Consider the following 24,332-nt stretch of genomic DNA (forward strand, 5'->3'; position numbering starts at 1 on the left):
AGAGTTTCCTCAGATGACCAGTGCTGCCCTGAGCTTGTTTGCAGTAAGTGCCTTCTGCCAGTTTCCTTCACTGAGAAAGAAAGAAGAAGAAATGGGCATTATGGGAAAATTTTGTGCTATTTTCAAAAGCACTTCTATACATTTAACAAAATGTAAGAGCTCTGCTCAACACCATGGAGGCCTTATGAGTGCCATTCAGCTAGACATTATGTGTGTTAGATGGGCAGCTATGGGGGTGTTTTGGGTTTTATCACATGTAAATGGGTATAAAGTGAATGTGATCCATGAAGTGACAGCCTGAGATAGGTAGGAATAGAAATATGGGATTTGCGAGAACCCTAATATACTGCTGAAAGTACCCTGTCTTATGAACTTATGCTGTTTGCTAGAGGAGGGAGGCAACTATATCGAACATAATTTGGAGAGATTTAATGGTGCCTTCATTTCGATATAAATAATAATTTGTTTTGAAATGATAAAACATGGTTAGATTTGATAGTTTGATTTCTACTGGTGATGTACACTAGAAGGAGGAGCGGGTTCCAGTTTCCTATGTAGATTTGGCTTTAAGTCCATTACCAGTAGCTAAAGAATAAGAATGTAGCCCAAAACTGACATGAATGGAAAACATTTACACTGCATTTCCTTTGTCTTCTTTCCTGTTATTGTTACACAGAATGTAATCCCATACTTTGCAACAATACTGCACCAAAATGCAAACCAGGTTACACGTTAAACTCAGTCGTTGATGATGGGGATTGTTGTGCGACCTTTACTTGTGGTAAGTTCTGAATTCGATGTTTGTGAAAGATGAAGGAGCATGTTGAACACAGAGGCTTATAGAAAATTAGGTTACCATGTCCGTTATCATTCCATTGATTCTTCACAAATGCATCATCCTACATATGGAAGATGCTATACTGCAGAATTTACAACATGCATCTACTGAAAAAAATCTATTTTCCTTCCAACAGAACCTGATAAAGTATGCATTATCAACAGTACAGTATACCAGGTAAGGTTATCAATATGAAATAGGCAGGTTCAGACTCCTTAACTCCTTCACTTATCAGGGAATTTCCCTGTAAGTTTCCCCTTTCTACTTCTTTTTAAGGAGAGTTTCCATGTACTTTTGGCTACCATCATAAAAAAAAGATATTAAGATCAATATTCAGCAACATGGCAAGTGGACAATCTTTTCAGTTAACTTTAGTCAGATAAATATTACACATCTATAGGAGAGTGCTACCAATTAGGTGCTTTACTGAATATAGCCAGATAAAGTCCTACTTAGCTGCATAAACTTAGCCGGCTAACTTTGGGATTGCTTTTTAGCATGACCAGACTTACCCCTATAATCATCAAAAAGTGTTAATAATCCATGCGTTATGAAAAAGGGGTGTGTTTATGGAAATTTTACAATTACTGCACCACACAGTAACTTACCACTTTGCATTGTGCAGTAAACTTAGCACATCCTGCAATAATCCCTATTTTTGAGAGGGGAGAGAGCGAGAGAAAGAACTATCTACAAGACCCTATGCTACTATATCTCTATAGGAGGGCCATCTAATAGGTTGAGGTGAGGTGCTGGTGGTGGTGGTTTAGGATTTAGGGGTCAGTTTTGCATGTAGAATGAGATCAATTCTGCCTCTTGTAATTGGTTATGGGTTAACCATCAAATTCTTGTAATTGGTTACGGTTAACCATCAAATTCCTGCCCTCTTTGTTAATTGGTTACCGTTAACCGCTTAGTTCGATATAAACCGAGTTGATTTGATTTGTATCAAGAAAGTCGGTATATAAAAGCCTTAAATAAATAAATAAAATAAATGTACGAACTGGTGAAGATTTGACAACATTTGGAGTGAGGAAAGTTTCACAAAGATGACATTTCTATGTTTCTCTCACCTATAACAGGGTAACATCAAGCTAGGGTGAGATAACATTCCACAAAATTTCATCTTCCTCATTCCAAATGACATCAAATCTTCACCAAGGTGTACTGTGCTGTTCGTACATCTCACTCTACATTTGAAATTGGCCCCTAAACCATAAATATTTAACTTCTATGAGGGCATTGTAGATAGGTTCTCTCTCTCTCCAAAAATGCCCAAAATGCAATTCCAAACATTTATCACAAATTGTGTTATGGGCATATTGCACAGCCTAACACCAGGAAAAAAGGTGTAGTTAAAACCGTGTGATATTGCCCCTCCCAAAAATTTGCATTCACACCATTCATTACAATTCTTTTCACATGCATTAACGCCATAACGTATTTTGATGAATGACCCTGTTAGCTAGATATCACTGAAATTTGGCTAACTAGCAGGCCGATACAGTACTTGTTAGCCTGCTCTGGGACGCGCGTTTTCCCTTACCCCTTATTCAGTAAGGGGAGAAAAACGCGCGTCCAACCCGCAGCACCTAATAGCACATGTTGAGATCCCTATTAGGTATGCGCGCGGGATACAGAAAGTAAAATGTGCAGCCAAGCCGCACATATTACTTTCAGAAATTAGCGCCGGGAAAGTGAACAGAAAAGCAGTAAAAACTGCTTTTCTGTGCACCCTCCGACTTAATATCATAGCGATATTAAGTCGGAGGTCCCGAAAAGTAAAAAAAGTAAAAAAAAATAAAAAAATTTTAATTCGGCTTAATTTTGTTGGCGTCCGGTTTCCGAGCTCGTGGCTGTCAGCGGGCTTGAGAACCGACGCCGGCAAAATTGAGCGTCGGCTGTCAAATCCGCTGACAGCCGCCGCTCCTTTTACCTGAATCTACCGCGTCACCTAATTTAAATAGAGAATCGCGCGCACCGGCGAAGGGCCAGTGCGTGCGCCGGGAGAGCGTGAGTTCGTCCGCTCTCCCGCGGACTTTACTGTATCGGCCCGTTAGCTGGATAATTTCAGCCTGCTCCAGAATGCCTTTCATTTTATCTGGTTAGATTTTAGCTGGGTAATGACATATCCAACTAACATCTAGCCAGAAAAGGTGCTTAATATTCAAAGCCTTTCCATTTAGTTGGAGAAATTGTGAATTATGGTTTTGAATATTGCCGTCCTAGTCTGTTTCAGATTTGCTTTTATAATCCTGCAAGATGTAGCACTGTTTTTTTCAGTACATCATGTCCTTGATTTTTCTAGCCCGGAGTGCCTATTCCATCCACCAAAGAAAGCTGTGAAGAGTGTGACTGTAGTTATGAAATGGATCCAGAGACTCACTTTAACCTTATGAGGTGTACGCCCATCACTTGTAAAACAGATTGCCCACTGGTGAGCTTTTTTACATCAAAATATGAACCAATTGTTTTGCAAAACTAAACAAAATATGGAAACTAGTTTTATTGACTTGATGTATTCTTCTTTTAAACCACAGGGTTATGAGTACACGATGAAACCTGGTCAGTGCTGTGGTGAATGTGAAATGGTGGCATGTGTAATGAAATTAAAGGATAACACCACTAAAATAATCCAGGTACTTTTCACTTTTCATATCTAGTTCCAGGCTTGCTAGCTTTAGGAAGGTTTACAATGGATATCTCACTCAGACATAGGGAACCGGTACTGAAACTTCTACACTGTAAAGATGGGGATAGCTGAATGGGCCAGTGATGTTCCCTGATGTAATGTCATATGCAATTTTGTGTAATAGATAATATTTAGCAGTATTTGCAAGCAGGGTAATCATTGGACAGAATGGTGCTTCGGGCAAGGTTTGCTTTTGGCATCCCTTTCTCTTACAGGCTTGCATACTCACAGACTGATATGGCACCATCCTGCTCCTCCCTCCCCAATATGGCAACCAAGATAGACATCATTTTTGCTCCCACCTTGCAACAGTCCTGTTTATAAGGCTGCAGTACACAGATAACTAATTCTCAGTATACTGCTTGACTCTCCAGTATGGCATGAATTTTCAAAGGGGTTCCACACATAAATTATGCATATATGCACATAAGTAGCATGCACATGCACACATACTAATTTATACATGTCAACCATACGCATGTTTTTTCTGTTTCATGCATACATTTTATCGGGGGAAAAAGTGATGGTCTAGGGGCATTCCAGGGCGGGAGTTCAGGAATACATGCGGTAGTTGCCATTTCGTAAGAGATATACGCATAGACATTGCCAAACTTGTTCGTACACTTTTACATCTGCTAATTGACTCACACAGGTTGTATTGGACTTGTCTGTTGTCTGCTGTTTTGAGTGGGAGATCTAGATGAAATGTAGGGGTCAGGGTAAAGTGCTAGAGGGTCTACATGACCTGGAGAACAAATGGGTGAACTGGTGGGAGGTATCAATGAAGTGATTTCCAAATACTAATGCAAGTATTTTCAAAACAGGATATGCACATACTTTATAAAGTACTTGCCTTTACATTTAACTCTGGATATTTATTCGCAGTGTCACAATGATTTCACATTTAAGATATAAGCATGTATGTTTATAAAATACATAAAGATAGTATGCATTTTCTTGCATTGAAATATATGTACTTAGCTCCCACCACACAGTTTACAAAGTACGAACATTAATCTCAGTATGCAAATGGTGTATTGTGGATAGGTTTTAAAATCGGTCTCCCTGAGCACAAAAGTATTAGAAACAACTTTCAGTATTCAAGGATAAAATGACTATGATGACCCTATTGAACTAAATATTTGAGAAAAAATAGAAATATTCTATATAGGTCCTGTAAACTGTACTGTGGTAAAAATGCCATCCTTGAAAGGCAATATTGATTAATGAACATGCAATAGAACTGACAATGTTTCAGGTACGTCTCGTTGTATAATTTACGTGGGGATAGGTTTCAAGTATTTGCTTAATATCTGAGATTTTACCTTTAAGGTGAATTTTCAAAAGTTGGAAGCATAAAAAATTAGCACTTGCAGGTAAAATGGCAGATAGGCGAGTATAAGGTAATAAAAACCTCAACTTACATGCATAAATCAGGGTCCAGGAGTAAATTTGCATATGTGAAAAAGGGGCGGGCCCGGAGCATTCCGGAGAGGGGGGGGAGGTTCAACATTTACGTGAGTAAGTTGCTATTTTAGAAGCAATTTATGCATGTACATGTGGCACCTTACTCCCCTATATTTTCTCCTGCTCAGTATCAGGTGTAAGTGATCGTCAACATCTTAAAAATGAAAAAATGACTAGGTAGGGGTTTTGGGTAAAATGGGGGAACTTCAGGCTGAAGAGCCAGGCGGGTCTTCACTCATTGCTGATGGACCGGGCAAACTGGTAGACTAATTGGTAAAAGTGGTCAGTTCATTGCCGCGAGCATGTTAGGAAATCACCTGACTTACAGGGCATGGGGTAAATGCACCTAAATTACGCGAGTACAATCTACTTGCGTATCCCTTTCAAATTTGAAGTACAAATGGATGGGTATATCATTTCCACTCACTTATTTGGCTAAATTCCAAGTTATTCAGCTAATTAGCAGCAGGCTATACTTAGCCATAGAACTCTGAAAAGTGCGACTTGTACTTTTCAGATTTATCCAGCTATGAAAGATAGCCGGATAAGTCTTAAAAAAAGCACTACTTAGGCAGATACTCTTAATGCTACTTATCCAGCTTGGGCCAGATTCATTAAGACTTTTCTCTCATTTTCTATCTATGGGAAAAACCCTTAGTGAATCAGGTACTAAGTTAAATTGCTGGACAAGTCTAAAGAGTAGTTTTGAAAGTTATACCTTTTGTGTATGCCTAATGCTACATTTTTACCAAGTTATTGCATCTTAATTTCAGCTTGGAGAGAATTGGCAAGCCCCAGATACCAACTGTACGCAGTACTCCTGTGAAAAAGTTGAGGACCAGCTTATTTTGGTCACAGAGAAGAGAGCATGCGCAACCATTGAACCCAAGGACTGCGAGTTTGTACGTTCAATATTCAGCAAATTGTAATTTTTGGATTAACAGCAATGCTTTTAAAATGTGAAAGGTCGGCTTTAGTGGATTATATTTTCCAAAACAGAGATGTATCTAGGGCTCATAACGGAAGTTTACTTATGAAACACTGATGCCATCAGTCTTAGGAGGCACAGTGGTGAAAGTCACAGATAGACTGCAGGATGTTCCCCATTGCACTCCTGAGCTGAGTTAGAATATTCAGTTGTGCACTGTCAACAATCTGCAGCATCCTGACTGGCTTTCCCACTGTGGTCAGTGCTGCTGCTACAGGATGCTGCAGTAACTCACACCAAGACCCCATGACTGATAATTTGAACAGGTGTCATTGTGTGTGTTTTTGTTACAGTGGAGGCTGAAGCACCAATATTTTTTTTAAAAAAAGCTGATGTCCTAAATTTAGGGACCTAAGGCTCCAATTTACTAAGCATTTTCCCCAATAGACAAAGAATAAATAGGCCTTTAAGTTAGGTCCCTAAATTAAGCACCTATTTTTATATGAATTTAGGAGCCTAATAGGGTAATTTTAAAAGAAAAATGTAAATCTAATATGCTATCAGCAATTTTCAAAAGCCATTTACCCATATTACGTGCACTTAATGTGGGTAAAACCTATTGACAATTTAATAGCATATATTGTAGCAATTTTCAAAGACTATTCAATTGCCTAGATTTAAACTCCTAAATTAGATGCCTCATTCTGAAAATCAGTGCTAAACTTCTAACCTTTTTTTACCCACTTTAACTCTGCTCCACTAACCACCCACTTTTTTAGGATCCTAAATTCAGGAGCTTAGTGAAACCAGGAGTATAAATTTAGGCACTCAGCCCTAGTAAATTATCAAAAGGTTAAATTAAGAGCCCAACTCTAACAGTTGGGAGCCTAAACTCTTTGAAAATTGACCCCTTAGATTACTAATTAATCCTAATCTGGCAAAAACCCCACATACTTCTCCTGCCCTTATTAGCTTACTGCGTAAAACTAGCATTGTGTTCTGGCAGAAGGAACTCTCTATTAGAACAAAAGAAGTACCATGCTGGGTGATTCCAAGGTCCATTGAGCTCAGCATCCTGTCTATGAAAGTGGCCAATCTGGGTCATACGTACCGGTAGATCCCAAATATTTCATCTGTTCCACTCTCAGGATAAGCACTGGCTTTCCCGTCTACCTGGCTAACAACTGTTTATGGACTTTTCCTTCAGAAACCTCCTCTTCTGAACCCTCACAATTTTAGTTCCCTTGATCACGTCTTTCTAGCAACAGATTATATAGCTTGACTGTGCACTTTGTGAAAAAATACTGCCTACGATTTGTTTTAAATCTGCCAGTTTCATGGTGTGTTCCCTAGTCCTAGTATTATTTGAGAGGGTAAATAATCATTCCCTATTTACCCCTTCCACCCCACTCATTATTTACCCGTTATCACCACTTCCTTCCTTTAATTCATTTCTTTTAATTTATTACAACTTAATTACATGCCCGTCATCCACAGTATCAAGATGAGATACAATAAAAAAAAATTAGAAACACAGAAACATGATGGAAGAAAAAGAGTATATGGCCCATGCCCAACCATCCAATTTATCTAGCCCTTATAATTCCCATCACTGTCTCAGATATCCCCTGTATTTATCCCATGCTTTCTTGAATTCAGAAACTGTTTTTGCCTCCAGCACCTCCACCGGGAGGATGTTCCATGATTCTACCACCCTCTCTGTAAAGAAATATTTTCTAAGATTATTCCAGAGTCTACCCCCTTTCATCCTCATCAGATGACCCCTTGTTCTAGAGCCTCCTTTCTGTTGAAAGAGGCTTGCCTCTTGTGCATGCAAATCTTTGAGATATTTAAATGTCTCTATCATATCTCCCTTATCTCGCCTTTCCTCTATATACATGTTTAGATCTTTAAGTCTATCCTCATTTGCTTTAGAACGAAGACCACTGATCATTTTAGTAGCCTCCCTCTGGACCAACTCCAACCTGTTTATATCCTTTTGAAAATGCAGAATTATACACAGTATTCCAAGTGAGGTCTCACCAGGGACCTATGCAGGGGCAATATCATCTCCCTTTTTCGGATGACCATTCCTCTCCCTATGCAGCCAAGCATCTTTCTGGATTTTGCTGTCATTTTATCCACCTGTTTGGACACCTTAAGATCATCAGATACAATCACCCCCAGATACCGTTCTCCTTTTGTACTTAGAAGAATTTCACCTCCAATCCTGTACCTCTCCCTTGGGGTTTTGCATCCTAAATGCAATACTCTGCACTTTTAAGTATTACATCTTACTTGTCAGTCTCTGAACCACTGAGTCCTCAAGCCTCACTAGATCCCTCCTCACGTTTTCCACACATTCCTGGCTGTCTATCCTGCTTCAAGGTTTGAGATCATTGGCAAAAAGACAAACGTTTTCTGACAATCCTTTCGCTATGTTGCTCATGACAACATTGAAAAGAACCGGTCCAATCCCTGAGGCGCACACCACTAGTAATGCTCCCCTCCTCAGAGTAAACTCCTTTTACCACTACCCTTTATCGCCACCCACTCAGCCAATTTCTAATCCAGTCAGTCACATAACATAAAAACATAAATACTATGCAGTTTGCAGCCTCCATTAGATCACACATTCAATGCATTCTATTTCCTGTAAATAAATAAAGAAGTCTTTTCCAGTTTTCCAGGTTTCAACTCTGTTCATTTATATTTTCTTCTTTTTTCTTCATTTCTTCAAAGGGAATCATTGTAATGAGTGAAGATGGCTGTTGTGAGAAATGCATACGTGAGTAAAGCCATTGTACTACACTAAGCCAGGAGGAAGCAATATGCAGTATATGATTCATGTTTTACTAGGCATGCAAGTAGGCATTTTGAAATGTAGTAACGCATTCCCTGTTTTGTATTTTTTTTATCACAGCACAACAAGTACGTTGCAGGGTTGAGAAGACGTCAACACTTCTGCAACAAGGCAATTGTCAAGCTCTCGTTGATATGGCATATTGTGAAGGAGTTTGTAACAGTTCCTCCATGTAAGTGGCAGAAGATTTATTAAACTGTATCTGTAGTCAGGGTGGTGGGGGAGGTGTCATAGATATAGAGAGGGTAATCTTCAGAGGGACTTGTGGGTAAAACTGTTCTACACCTAGAAATTGTCTCTTACAAAACTGTCCCCCTCAATATGTGAGTGAAACATGCACACCATGCAGACTGAGTTCAAGCATTCCTGAGGGTGGGAAGGAGATTGTACTTACATGCGGACTTTTGAAAATTCAAATGTATGTGCATACATTTTCCCGAAAAATGTATGAGCTAGTAAGTGTGTGTGTGGGTTAATTTTGGTGAGATAAGTTTGAAAGTGGTCTTAGCTGCATAAGCCAGCTTTGAGAATTAGTAAAATGTAAGCATGTATTTGCATGGGCAAAGTACGCAGGGGTGTTTGTACCTACAAAAGCTTTAGCAAATTTTCAAAGCAATACTACCCTGTCTTCATGAAAATTGCCCCCTTAGCAGATTCCATGTTGGTATTTACTTTGGACGTGCTGGTTCACATTATACAGTATAGAGCACTAGCAGCGGTATTCATCTGGGAGAAAGCTGGAATCTTCGCAGGTCATGATATCTTTTGTTTGACCATTAAAGGAATGATCCAAAAATGTTCTTATGCATTAACTTTTGAGATCACATAAGTCCCTTCTTCAGGGGAGAGTAATTTTCAAAAGCATTTGCATGTGTAAAACAGTGTTTCACTTGCAGAAATGGGCATTTTAAACAATTGCCCACTCTATTGCACATAAGTGGAGGTGATCCTTGGAGCAGGGGTAGGGAGGGGTTTATACTTACATCATAGTTTGGGATTTTCAAAAGTATCTGAGTACATTTTCACAGGAAGTTTGTGCATATGTTTTAACAAGCGTAATTGTGAGCGGGTAGATTTGGTGGGCTAATTTTCAAAGTGGATGTATGTGAATCAGTCTGCTTTAAAAATTGGTGTAATTTATGTTCATATTTCACAATGTAACAAAATTATCCCCAAAATCTACATGCATTATCCTGTATTTTTAACACTTCTGGCTCCAATTTGAACATTTTCTCATAGAACTTTTATTATTTTTATTTTTTGAATAGCCAAATAACAATGTGTTTCTTAAATAATTAGCTTGAACAATTCTAATTTTAGCCTTATGAATAAATCAGATTTGAAAAAGAGATGCATTCAATTTTTAGGTGCCTACATTTAGCAGACGATCATCCTAAATTGATGTGCCTTAAATTTAATAAACAAAGTTAATTATGGAGTATTTTAGAAAATTGTCCCCTAAGGATGTTTAGAAACTCCTTAGGGCTATGACTAAACCTCTTCCATTGCTAATCTTAATAACTGCCTGACAGCTTTAGCCCAAAGATCTAACAAATGCAAACTCGAACTAAACCCCTCAAAATCTGATATTTCACTCAGCCAACAAGGTCACCCCGTCCACTCACTTCCCTCACTAGCAGGTATCCCTTTGCAGCCTAAGGAGTCAGTACAAAGCCTAGGGGTTCAACTAGATCAAAAGCTTGAAATGGAACCTCACATCTCCAAAGCGGTAAGGCCTTCTTTCATGTATCTGCGTCAGATCCGCCAACTCCGCAATTTCCTAGATAAACACAATCTCGCTACTGTGCTACATTTATTAATGACCAACCAAACTGATTACCGCAATTCCCTATTCAACTGCATCCCTCAATACAGCACAAAACATCTTTGGCTCCTAAAAAGTAATGCCGCATAAAACAGCACATGCGCGAGTGAACGCTATTTTAAAAAGTGCTACATACACGTGAAACACCGGGACCTCAAGTAAATTTGTGACTAGAAAACGTGGCAGACTAGGGAAGGGACAGGGCCGTTCTGGGGATGAGCCAACATGTTCATGCGTAAGTTCGCGCCAACATGTTTGGAGTAACCTGCCAAAATGACATGTGTCAGTCTTGTGTATATTTACTTCTGTGCAATATCTGATTGTAAACATATTGAAAGTGAAAAAATAACTGGGTGAGATGGAACTTCGAGGTGCAGAGAGGGGAAAACTGGTGAACTAATTGGTAAAACTGCTAATTTCCTTCCCGCGCATATATTACTTAAATTGAGGAAGTATGCATGTAAAAGCCAACATTTTCTAACAAAACTATGCAAGTTAAATTTTCTCAGGTATATCATTAAAATTAGGAGCACAAATATGTGAGTACAGCTGAATTGCACCACTTATTCAGATATTTTTTAACTTCTCTGGATAAGTAGTGCTTTGCTGCCACTTAGCTGGATAAGTTTTAACAACTGCTACTTTTCCGGCTAAGTAAGATAAGTGTAAAAATGCTACTTATCCAGCTATATTTAACATTACATGCCACATAACTTTTAGATATGCAAATATGTTGTTGGATAGATTTACGCAGATTTTTTATTGTGTGCACGTGATTGTGTGCACAATATTAAATACATCTGTGTGCGCATGTGCGTCCGCATGTCCATGTATATGGGCACACATGCGCTTGTTTGAAAGTTACCCTCAGTGTTGCTACTGTAATACATACATTAATCACCAGCCAAACTGAGTACTGTAATTCCCTATCTAACGGGCACCTTCGTCTCCTAAAACGGACTGGCACTAAAATTTTGGTAAGTGCAAAAGCAACCAACTTCATCAAGCCTATTCTTTATCATCTTTACTTGCTCCCAGTCAAAAGCAGAATAAAATTTAAAATTCTTTGTTTTGCCATTAAATGCATGAACAAACAGGCCCCTAAGTATCTCTCCCAACTCTCCTGTAAAATGTCCTAAAAAGGGTTTTGATCTTCTTAAATGGCTCTTCTTTCTTCTCCACCTCTCACTGCTGCCAGATTGTCCTGCACATGAATTCATGCGTTCAGTTTATGCACCAAAAAATCTGGAACAAAGTACTACCAACCCTACATCTGGAGCCATGCTAGCTTAAATTCAGGAGAAAAGCAAAAGCATGCATGGTTTTTCAGTCACATCTTCACCAGATCTTCCCCTCAGAGACTCACATCCTCACGGCATAATTACCTAAACTCCTGTCTAGGAACTTTTCATTCCCAACAGGGACAAACTGGTGAGGTCGAGTTGCATGAAAATGAGTTCTTGATAGTGGACCTTAACACCACTCTAATTCTAATTTCTGATTCTGACTATAAATGAGGCTTATATCTCTCTTTATCTAAACTCTTGTAATCCACCTTGAGAAAGGCAAAATAGCAAACACATATAAATAAATGCAAATAAACTAGACATGAAATTTGTATTTAGAGCTCTGGGATGATCCAGTTCTTGGACTGATTTAATGTACTTGTCCTTTATTCATAAATATCTTAAAGAAAAAGCTAGAAGAAATTAAAAGGAAGCATCTATACCCTACAATATTTAGAAACAAAAAACAGTTTACTAGGGATGTGCATTTGTTTTTAACAAATGATAATCCCATCCGAAACTGCCATTTTCTTTTTGGTTCATTTTAGCATGAAACAAATGCCCAATCTCTCTAAAATCCCCAAATTTTCAGGTTATTCCTTTTCAGACAATAGTATGCATATCTGCAAATAGGGTACACTATTTTACAAAAACAAATAAAAATGAATAATATAAAGGCTGCAAAACAAAGAAATGAAAAATAAAAAGCCTTGAAAACAAATAGAATAAATTGAAATGACAATTTTGGCCATGTATATCTCTATGGTTTACTAATCATTCTTGAAGCAGGTTTTCACATATTTTTCTTTTTCTTTTGTGTCATGTAAGGTACTCGAGTAAAACAAATATGATGGATCATTCATGCTCTTGCTGCCAGGAGCTACGGGTTAGCACCAAGACGGTACAGCTGACATGCCCGGATGGCACCTCAGTTCCCTACTCCTACCCTTATGTGGAAGAGTGCAACTGTGCAAACACCGTGTGCGTTCAAGAACAAGGCGCTCAGCAATCAATCAATGAAGTCAAGAGTAGGAGAAGAAGAGCAGTAAGAAGGAAGTGAAATGAAGAGAAATTACAAGCAGCAGATACGAAAGGATCAAGAAGCGATTAGAATACTAGTTAGATGACTGAAATATTCTGTGAATGTGCTAAAAATATCTCAGCTTCTTGCTTATTTTTCAGCTTTGGTTACAAGTCGGAGTAGTGTTTCAGAGTTGGAAAGTATTCAAATCAGTTTTGCCAACTTTCTGTAGATAAGATGAGAGGAACTGGTTAAATAAAATAGCAACTAGCATTTTGATATCAAAGATAAACTTGGATAACCTACAGTTCCTCATTGAGTACTGGGGGTATAGTAATTTGTTATATGCAAGGAACTGTAATGTACAATAACACAGATCTGTAGAGTCCATGTTCTGACATTTGTGACAGGAGGACAGCAGACACTGTTTACGCTTCCAAGTCACTTCCAAAAAATGCCACTGCCGGCATTTCCTGATGTAACAACAGCTAAAGTGTCTTGTCAGTGTAACAGGGTGCTATGTGTCCAGAAGTTTTTTGTTGCTGTTATATAAAATCCAGTTCCTTCAGCCCTCCTTAAATAAGCACAGTTCATGCAAAGAGTGATAGCAATGACCAAAAATCTATAAACTGCAATTCTGCCATCTTCTGTATGTCTCTTTCTTGCATTATCTAAGATAATTTAGCTTGCAGGTAACATTTGATAGCTTGCACACTGAGGAATATATTTTATTCATGTTTGGTTTTCTGAGGAAGTTTGTTGCAGATGCTGTGGAAAGCTGCTGCAGCATACTCAGTGTTTACAAGATGTAGGCATAATTTGTAATGACATGCAGATCTTGGTCAAACTGTTTACATAATTAATATATTATTGGCAGAAGGGTAATATGAAGGAGTTTGTTAATAGTAATATACTTAGAATGATAATAATAAGGTTATGCCTAGACAACCAAACTATTATTTTTATAAGATTTTTAAGGGTTTGTCAGTCTCTCTGTTTAGCACCTGGATTTGATTTTGGGAAGAAGCCATCATGTTTTCCATTCCTTGATATTTTCATCTTGTCTAGGGTACTGCCTTAATAAACTTTCAGCATCACTAAACCTCTGACTCTGGTGGAATATTATTTCTAGTTTCTTTCCATTCCAACATTAGCGGTATTTTTCCAATTAAAAAGCAGTAGTAGTACCAGACCTTTTTTTCTTTTCTCTATTTGGAGAGAATTCAAATTGAATTAGCAATGAAAATAAATTAGTTTCCCCTTAAAACTACTGCACTTCAGTAAGACAAACAGAAGCAGTATATGAGTAATAATTTCCTAAGTATACCGATACAATTTATAGTCTGTTCAGAAAGAATAGGGTAGGGCATTAATTAAAGAATGACATTATAGCATCTGAAATGCACGTGTGTAGGAAAGGGAAGAGGCACTATGGAAAAATGGAACTCCTACTGACACCAGTGGGTTGTACAGACCTCAAACACAGTTACAAGAGTTGGATACAGATTTAGGTGATTGCACTTGTTAGATTACCACAAATGGGATACTGTTGCTGGTGGATAATTTTCTGCGAGGTATGTGATTTTCCTACTTAAGGCGGTTGCATATGCTAGGAAGATTTTAATCTGCCAGATTAGATCATCCCCTCTGCAGAAACAGCAGTAGGGATATCCTGGATTCCCTTCAAGGGATGCACCTCAAGAAACTACTAGAAGACCCTATACAGGAGGAAGCAATACTGGACCTGGGACTTACCAATGCAGAAAGCATTTCTAATATCACAATAGGTGCTTCAATAACCACTGGACAGTATGGTTTATTATAAAAGAAAAGGTAGGAGCTGGATCATAGAGAAGTTAAGAGTCCTAGGCATCAGATGTGCCAATTCAAGTAAGATAGGGGAGAACCTTAGGGAGGCACTGTGAGAATGGTAATTTAGAGACAGAGTAGTAGTAAAGTTAATAAAATAAAGAGATGGATATACAAAGCCTTTGTGACAGTAATTTTTTACTTATCTGCACAAAAGCTGAATTTCCCCCCACTGAACACACTATGCACACAAAATGTATCCAGACAAAAAGGGTGTTAATGAAGGCATTCGGAGGATGGGGCTAAACTTTAGCTACTGAGCACACATAATACTCACTTTCCAGCTAAAATTACAAGCACAAGCCTGGTAGAAAAAAAAAATCACAGTCCTAATGTTATCCAGCTAAAGATACACACAAGAATTAATCCATGTATATTGAGTGGGAGACTTATCCAAGTAATTCCCGTTGAATATTCAGAAAAAAATATGCATGTAACTTTCCCCAGTTAACTTACCTGCTTACCAGCTGTCCGAATATTGAGCTCAACAGGAAGAAGACCATGATGGTATTCAAAAGAGGTGACTGATTAGCATGTACAAAGATTCTCAGAAAAAGAAGGACATATATTAATATTTAAAACTACCAAGAAAAGGAGGACAACCTGTCAGGACAACATAGGTGAAAACAGAGAAACAAATAAGCTAAGGCAGTAAAGCAAGGTGATAAGATGTGTTAGTTATGGTAGATCTTTACAATACAGTGGATGTCAAACAATGGGTCCAACTGGAACAGAGACAGGTTGGATCTATGCCAATTCAGGCGTTAGCCTGGCAACCTAGATCCACTTGGCTTCCCTTAACCCATGTGCCCACAGCCTTACAGACTACATTAAGGGTTTGGGCGGCCTGGAAATCTAAGCTTGTGGGCAATAAGGCATACTTCCAATCCTCACGTCTCTTCCATAATACTCTTTTCCAAGGCAGCAGAAATAATACTCGCCTAGCTGAATGGGAACAGCATGGGCTCACTACCTTTGGGCAGGTTTTGATGGGAGGTACCTTGCGCACTATATCAGCCCTCTCTCTCCCAGGGCCCATTGACTCTGGGCAAGTTCTAGCATATGCGCAGGTTCGCCATTTTATACGCTCACTGATATCGACCAACCAGATTCATCCATCTAAAACACTCTTTGAGTCGTATTGTGAGCATTCCGATAAAATGAAGGGCATCCTATCCAAAATATACAAACTATTGAATAATCAGTCTCCTTACGAGGCGACCCACATTCAAGCCTGGCATAGGGATCTCGGGGAAGTCCTTTCTAAAGATGATTGGGATCTCATCTTCCTCCAATTGTCCAAGGTGTCTATTGCGGCCTCCATACAAGAGCATTGCTATAAGGTGTTGTACAGATGGCATTTGACCCCCGATAAACTACATAGAATGATACCTGCCATATCTAATTTGTGTTGGCGAGGATGTGGTAACATTGCTACATATATTCATGTGTGGTGGCACTGCCCAAAGGTTCCCTCCTTTTGGAAAGAGCTTTTTGCGTGGCTAGAGTCATTAGTACCGGGCTTCAGAGTCCCGAGTGTTTTAAACGTATTGTTGCATGTTCCCTCTGACGAATACCCGAAATATACCAACACATTTCTTAGTCAAGTATACATAGCTGCCAGGACTGAATTGGCCGCTGCATGGAAACTACCAGACACACCAACCAGGGCAGTTGTGCTTCATAGGTTACACCGACAATACCACCTATCCCATCTTACCGCTGTCAAACAGGACAAGCTGAAATCCTTTCAGATCATCTGGAGGCCGCTGATGCGTTGGCTGAAGGCTCAGAAACCAATCCCATAGGGGATGCATCCTTATTTCATTTGCTGATTGGGCACATTCACACATACACCCGCATGCCTCTCCCTGATTCAGACTGGTGGTATAAGGGTTCATAGATAACACACGGACACAGGGATCGATTATATATTAGCAAGGTTTATTGGTGCCAAGACAGACATCTTTTAGAGTAATGTGTATCACGGAGTAACCTGGATTGGGGGGGGGGGGGAAATGGGATGGGGATATGGTTTTGACGGTACATATGTTGGTCCTTGATCTGTTTTCGGCTGCCCATGAGTATACTTCCCCAAAGGTTTTGGAACGTACTTGATCTGTACATGTTATACTCTTGGTTGTTTTTTCCATGGTATGGTTATTTGGTTACTTTTTGTACATGTACTGTATTTTCAGTAAATTATAAATTAAAAAAAAAAAAAAAGATGTGTTAGTTATTAGATGTGTTAGTGAAATGATGAATTACAGGGATGGGGACTGTGAAATTCAGTGGGGGAAAAAGAAGCGTTATATGAGGCTGATGTAGTAAGCTTTTCCCATAGATATCGTGAGGAAGCAAGCCCCATACGTCCTCATGAACCTAGAAATGAAACAGCCCTGCCTGCTCATCCTCCTAGATTTATCGGCTGCATTTGACACAGTGAACCACCACTGTCTCATTGAAAGGCTCTCTGAGATCGGCATCAAAAATACTGTCCTAAACTGGTTCATTTCCTTCCTGCAGAATAGGCATTACAAAGTCAAAATTAACAGCAAAGAATCCCCTCCTTTCATCTCTACCCTAGGAGTTCCACAAGGATCTTCGTTATCCCCAACTCTTTTCAACATCTATCTTCTCCCGCTTTGCAAACTTCTATCCGAGCTCAAACTTACCCATTATCTATATGCGGACGATGTACAAATATTGATACCGATCACCGAATCGCTGCAAAAAACCATTCTCCATTGGAAAACCTGTTTTACCCATATTAACAACCTCCTCTCACAGCTCAACTTACTTCTCAACGCCGACAAGACAGAGCTTCTACTAATCACGCAAGATGGCAACATACCGCTAAACAACCCTCAACATCCAGTGCTCCCTTCATTCTCACCTAAGGTCAGAAACCTCGGGGTAATCATGGACAGCCAAATGACCTTCACAGGCTTCATCAACAATACTGTAAAGGAGTGTTACTTTAAACTCCAAGTTCTAAAAAGGCTAAGACCCCTCCTCCATTTCTACGATTTCAGATCAGTCTTACAATCTATCATATTCTCCAAAATTGACTATTGCAATGCACTTCTGCACGGTCTACCAGATATCTCACTCAAGCCCCTACAGTTGCTACAGAACGCAACTGCAAGGATTCTCACAAAATCCAACAAGAGGGACCATATCACTCCAATTTTAAAGAAATTACATTGGCTCCCAATTAAATTTAGAATCCTTCACAAGCTGTTAACAGTCACTCACAAGGCCATACACAACATCACTCCTCTGGATCTTACAATACCATTACAAATCCACGCCTCCGCCCGGCCTCTAAGACTAGCCCAGAGAGGCACTCTTCAAGCTCCTATCATCAAGTCCTCCTTCAGAAAAAGAGCTCTGTCCGCTTCAGGTCCCAAACAATGGAATCTGCTCCCTCCCGATCTAAGGCTGGATCAATGTCCTCTTTCCTTTAAGAAGAGACTTAAGACTTTGCTATTTGATCAAGCTTTCTCATAACCTCTCCTTTCCGCCATGATCTGAGTCCGCTTTGTTAGGTTACCTCTCTCTTTAGGAGGCTCTCAGAATCCCCTACAATTAAGTTCCCGGCTTTCGCCCAAGCCATGATTTCCATTGTCCCTTTACCTGTTTTCACCCAAGTTACTATGTTACTTATTTTCACCCGAGTTATGTTATCCAGGTTTTTTTCTTCCTTGTTAAAAGTAAGACAAGACTTTGTCACTGTTGTTTTTTGCAGGTTGTAATGTAAACCGATGTGATAATTAATCCTGTTAATTGAACCTCGGTATATAAAAAGTTATAAATAAATAAATAAATAATGGAAAGCAGGGAACAGCTGGTATGTGAGAAAGCAAGCCCCTTATCCCCCATGAAAACAAGAAACAGCACACAAAAAGTAGCACCAGAGTCAGACCCAGAGAACCTCAAATGTGGGGAGACGGAGAGAGGTCTACATCACCCGGATCATCCAAGCTAGGCAAAGGCCAATGGGACTCGGAGGAGGAGGAGCCTCTAGAGTTCGGGGAAGGATGGCCTGGGCAGGAGCCTAACGAAAACACTGCAGCAAGTATTCCTGCTGACAATATTAGGGCAAAAGTAATTATACTGGGGTAAAGCTAGGACAGCAGGAGTCCCACAATAAATCCAGAATAGAAGGATAACAGGACTGATAACTTGAAGATCAGTAGGATTCAAATGGTTTCTCTGTCCATCCTTCTTCTAGTCATTCACTTGCTTTCCCGCTCTTGCATATTCATCCTGATTGAACATTTCCTCACCAGTGAGGGTGGGATAGTTCTTAGACTGTAGCTCCTACCTCCACCAGTATAGCCAGACACTACTAGTGGATCAATTATCCCAAAGTCCAAAAGAATATCAACCGGGGATCACAATTTTCCCCCAGAGCTTCAAATTATATTCCAAATCATTCAAAGTTGAGGCTCTGGATTGTTCTTTATCTTCTCCAAAAGCCAAAACTTATCTCCATCCTCACTTACCTGGGCATAAATGTATCTCCAGAGATTCCAAAATCTTAAAGACAAAGGGGCAGCCCTCCCTGTAGATCCAGGGGGGGAGGGGAGGGGAGGCTAACAGTAACAAATGTTTTCCTCCAAATTCTCCCATGTCTTTACTTTCTCCCATGTCTTTACTTTCTCCTGTTCAACTTTTAACAAACTCTCCTTCTCTGCTCAGGATCAATCTCTTGCTGCAGTACTGCTCTCCATTTCCTCCTTCTCTCCTTTCAACTCCTACCCCCGCAAACCCACTGGGTATTTGCAATGCCCATGCTCCTATGGTTTACAAACCTCAGAACTACCCATGCCTCCAAAAGGTGGGTTTAAGGCCAGGGGAGAAACTTAAAGAATCACTAACTCATCCTATTACCCCTAACTTATGGAAAAAATTAATATTAGTGATGGGCTAAGACCCCGGCCCATATTAGTTTCATTACACCAGTCTCTCATTCACCAGCCCCCGCCCCCACCTCCCAAGCAGGCTATTACTCTCTCAGTCTCAAAACAGTCACTCAGTAAAGTAGTAAGCAATTAAGCACTCTGTCTCTTATCTCTTTCTTTAAATGTTTTTGTTTTTACAGTAATGGCTGAAAAGGATAGAGAGCAGCCCTCTACCTCAGGTGCAATGATGAAGGGTTGGGTCCAGTAAAACCTGAAGATCTTCCATCTCACGAGATCTTCCCCTCGTGAGATGGAAGATCTTCGGAAGAAGGAAGGTGATCTCCATTTTCACAAGGGGGAGTGGTTAGAGAAAGTCCAGAGGACCTTATATAATCTCTTAGCTGGTAAGTTAGTTTTCCTGGCGTGTATTTTATTTTTATTTATTTATTTGTATTTTTCTATACCGGCATTCACGGAGTTCGTATCATGTCGGTTTACATAAAACAAGGGGTGAGAAATACATTATAACGTAAATAACTAATAACATAAGAGTATACATTAAAAAGTAAAACAAGTGCATGGAAGAAAAAAGTTACAATAAAACGGGGGTCATTCTAACTGGGATTAGAGTTAGAGGAAAGATAAAAAGTTTAACGAGAAGTAAAACATTGTAATGATTGGTAGATAGAGACTGTTTCAGTTTAATAGGAAATGATCAGTAATGCTGCATTTGATGGTAGTGAATCTTTAAGGGTCCGGAAATGTGTAGCCAGATGGACTCAGAACGAATGGGTATAGTATCCGCGTGCTAGCAGTTGGAGACGGATCTGACGTCAGCACGGGGTATATATACCCCCACAGGAAGCGTAGCAACTTAGTAATTTCCGTCTCCAAAGCAGTTTGGAGAGCCTGCACGCTTGCTGAGCATGTTTTCCAAATCTACTTTCTATTTTTCTACTTTCTACCTACTACAACTTCTACAGCATCGAGCCCCGCACTCCTGCGGTGATACCCTAAGGTCCCTCCTCCAGTAGAGTTTCCCGGGGTGATTTCCATGATCCACCGGAGGTTTAAGTCCTCGGTCCGGTGGCCGAATCGCGGCAGGGACACAGCCCCCGGGCGAGGTTCGGGTGAGGCTTACGAGGCGCCTCGGTCCCGGCGTGGACGAGGCAGCGGGTGCATATCCTCAAAAGCGGCGGTGAAGGTACTGGCCCTCTCCCCCCGCAGCCGGAGACCGCCCGGGTTCCAGTCGGGAAGCGCCGAGGATCAGGTAAGGCGTACATCTCTTATTTCTGGTCTCCGAGGAACAGAGGATTGGCGGCGTGGCACGCCGTGGAGGGTGCCATTTTGTGGGCCTAGTTCAGGTATTGAGCGCCCGTAATAGGCGCGGCTGTATTCCTCCTTGTGTGTATATTTCTTTATTGTTGAGAGCATATTGAATGCCACTGAGCGTGTATTGCTAACCGCCTATCGCTGAGCGCATATTGAATGCCATTGAGCGTGTATTGCTAACCGCATATCGATGACTGCCTATTGAATGCCATTGAGCGTGTATTACTAACCGCTTCCTGCTAAGAGCCTATTGCATACCATTGAGCGTGTATTGCTAGACGCTTCTTGCTGAGAGCATATTACCTGCCATTGAGCGTATATTGCTACCTGCATATTGCTGAGAGCATATTGCATCCAATTGAGCGGCTTTCATGGCCTTCTATTGCTGAGATCGTCTTGCATACTATTATTTTTGTGCGCCTATTGTATTAAGCGCATATTGCTGCCGCATATTATTATTTTTGTGCGCCTATTGTATTAAGTGCATATTGCTGCCGCATATTGTTATTTTTGTGCGCCTGTTGTATTAAGCGCATATTGCTGCCGCATATTGTTCTTTTTTGTGCGTCTGTGGTATTAAGCGCATATTGCTGCCGCATATTATTATTATTGTGCGCCTGTTCTATTAAGCAAATATTATTGCCGCTTCTCATTCAGCGCATACTTTTCTATGGAACAGAACGCCTCAGCGTCTTCAGCGGTGGCGGCGCATGCCTCAGGCATTAAAGCCCTTGGCCTCTGCTCTGCCTGCCAGCTTAGAGCTACGCACAGTGAAGAGCCAGACGCCCTATGTGCTCAATGTGAGGAGGCCGTGGGACCCTCGGGCCAGGACCAGTCTCAGCCAAGATTTGCTGACAGTTCCCCAGGGGCTACCCCGGATTTAGCAGTCAGTCTCGACCAGTCGGGAATCCCGGGGGATCTTGTACCCCGGCGATTAGAGGCTGCTTCCATTTCCTGGGTGGATCTCTTTAAGGGGATTCATGCCTTTGTACAGATGCAGACGGCTTCCCGTCCAGGCCCTACGGTTCCTGCTGTTCCTGCTGTCCCTGTTGTTCCTGCGGTGGCTGCGACTGCGGCGGCTGCTGTGGCTGCCGCTGCGGTGGCAGCTCCTGCGGACCCTGTTCCTGGACCCTCACGCCCTGGAGGATCTCTCCGACCTAGTGTCTCAGTGTCTGGCTGAGTTGGATATTACAGGTCCCAGCGCTACGGTGCCCTCTGCGCAGAACCCCCTGCTGGAAGGTCTTCGTCCTACAGCCCGTCATTTTCCATTCTTGCAAGCGGCACAACAACTGATAGATTTAGAATGGGCGGCACCAGCGGCTTCCTTTAAAGGGGGCCGGGCCCTGACGGGCATGTACCCATTGGCACCGGCTATTCAGGACCTGCTGGCGTGCCCTCAGGTGGACGCCTTGATTAGCGCTGTGGTCAAGCGCACTACCATTCCAGTTGAAGGGGGGACGGCCCTCAAGGAGCCTCATGACCGGCGTCTGGACGCCATTCTGAAACAGACCTTTGAGGTGGCAGCTCTATCTTTGCGGATCGCGACCTGCTGCACAGTGGTGACGCGTGCCTGTTTGTCACAGGTTAGGAACAACGCTCCAGCAGCTGACATGGAGTCCGCTCTCTCGTTCCTCACGGATGTCGCATCAGACCTGGTCCGGACAACAGTAAAGGGGATCTCATCCTCCGTAGCCGCCAGGAGGCAGCTCTGGATCCGGAGATGGTCAGCTGATGCGCCTTCAAAGACACGCCTCACCAGGTTGCCCTTTAAGGGCTCTTTCCTATTTGGCAGCGACCTTGATAAACTGGCCAGTACATGGGGTGCCTCTCCAGTGCTTAGACTGCCGGAAGATCGGTTCAGAAGGGGCCAGCGCGCCTTTCCAAGGCCCTCTAGGGACAGGAGTTCACAGCGCTTTGTTCCTTACAGGAGTCGCTACCAGGCACCACGTCCTCAGGCCAGGAATCAGTCCTTTCGGACCAAGCAGCGCAAGAGGGGAGCAGGCCTGGGCTCGGGTCCCGGCCGCGCCTCCCAATGAGAATCCGCCGATTCATCTGGGGGACGGAGCCATAGGGGGCAGGTTAACCCTCTTCTACCCCAGATGGGTCGAGATTACGTCGGACCAGTGGGTCCTCGCCATTATCTGGGAGGGATATTATCTGGACTTTCATCATCTCCCTCCGGACAAGTTTGTGGAATCTTCATGTCCCATGCACAAGAAGGCAGCATTGGAAGCTACCCTGCGAGGCTCCTGTCCTTGAAAGCCATCATCCCAGTACCTGCCTGGGGAAGTGAATTCTGGACACTATTCCATTTATTTCATGGTACCCAAGAAAGGGGGCACCTTTCGGCCTGTGCTGGACCTCAAGTCAGTCAATCAATACTTACGGGTCCCGAGGTTTCGCATGGGGACTCTGCGCTCCGTCAAGGCCGCAGTGCAGCCAGGAGAATTCCTCACGGCATTAGACCTGTCAGAGGCATACCTGCATATCCCGATCCATCCGGATCATCAGCGCTACCTACGCTTCAAGGTTCTGGGACGCCACTTCCACTTCCGGGCTCTGCCCTTCGGGTTGGCCATGTCACCGCGGACCTTCACCAAGGTGGTCGTAGTGGTAGCAGCGGCACTCAGGCGGGAAGGAATTCTGGACCATCCCTACCTAGACGACTGGCTGATCAGGGCGAAATCTCGAGAGGAGAGCTATCGGACAACCGACAGAGTGATCGCCCTTCTGGAGAGCTTGGGCTGGGTAATCAACCTCAGCAAGAGTTGCCTACAGCCTTCCCAGTCACTGGAATACCTGGGAGTACAGTTCGACACCCAGGCAGACACAGTCAGTCTCACTACCAAGAGAAGGTTAAAACTCCAGACGCGTATCCAGTACTTGATGGGAGCCAGTCGGCCCATAGCTTGGGATTATCTGCAGGTTCTTGGTTTCATGGCATCCACCCTGGAAGTGGTACCTTGGGCAAGGGCCCATATGAGACCTCTACAACACTCCCTGCTCTCTCGCTGGAGCCCTCGTCTACGGAACTATTCCACGCACCTACCTCTGCCTGCCAGAGTCCGGACACAGTTACGGTGGTGGCTGCAGCCCGACCACATGAGCAAGGGGTCGAGGATGTCCTCCCCCACGTGGACTCTGCTCACCACAGATGCCAGCCTGAGCGGCTGGGGAGCACACTGCGAAGGACTCACCACGCAAGGGTGGTGGCGCAGAGAAGAGTCAGCGTGGAACATCAACCGTCTAGAGGCTCGGGCATTCCGATTGGCATGCCTTCGATTTGCTCACAAACTGAAGA

At 42.0% G+C, this 24,332-nt stretch overlaps 1 protein-coding gene across 1 annotated transcript; it reads left to right on the forward strand.

The window, feature by feature from the left end:
* Positions 1-13: 13 nt before the first annotated feature.
* Positions 14-14,022, forward strand: LOC115079100 (intestinal mucin-like protein). The gene is made up of 9 exons (XM_029582181.1): positions 14-43; positions 677-781; positions 975-1,015; positions 3,147-3,275; positions 3,379-3,477; positions 5,771-5,899; positions 8,668-8,713; positions 8,849-8,960; positions 12,728-14,022. Exons 4-9 carry the CDS (start codon positions 3,207-3,209, stop codon positions 12,957-12,959), a joined length of 687 nt encoding a protein of 228 aa, XP_029438041.1. The 5' UTR covers positions 14-43; positions 677-781; positions 975-1,015; positions 3,147-3,206; the 3' UTR covers positions 12,960-14,022.
* The last annotated feature ends 10,310 nt before the right edge of the window (positions 14,023-24,332 follow it).

Source organism: Rhinatrema bivittatum, chromosome 17 (genome assembly GCF_901001135.1).
Source record: "Rhinatrema bivittatum chromosome 17, aRhiBiv1.1, whole genome shotgun sequence".
In the NCBI taxonomy this organism is placed as follows: domain Eukaryota; kingdom Metazoa; phylum Chordata; class Amphibia; order Gymnophiona; family Rhinatrematidae; genus Rhinatrema; species Rhinatrema bivittatum.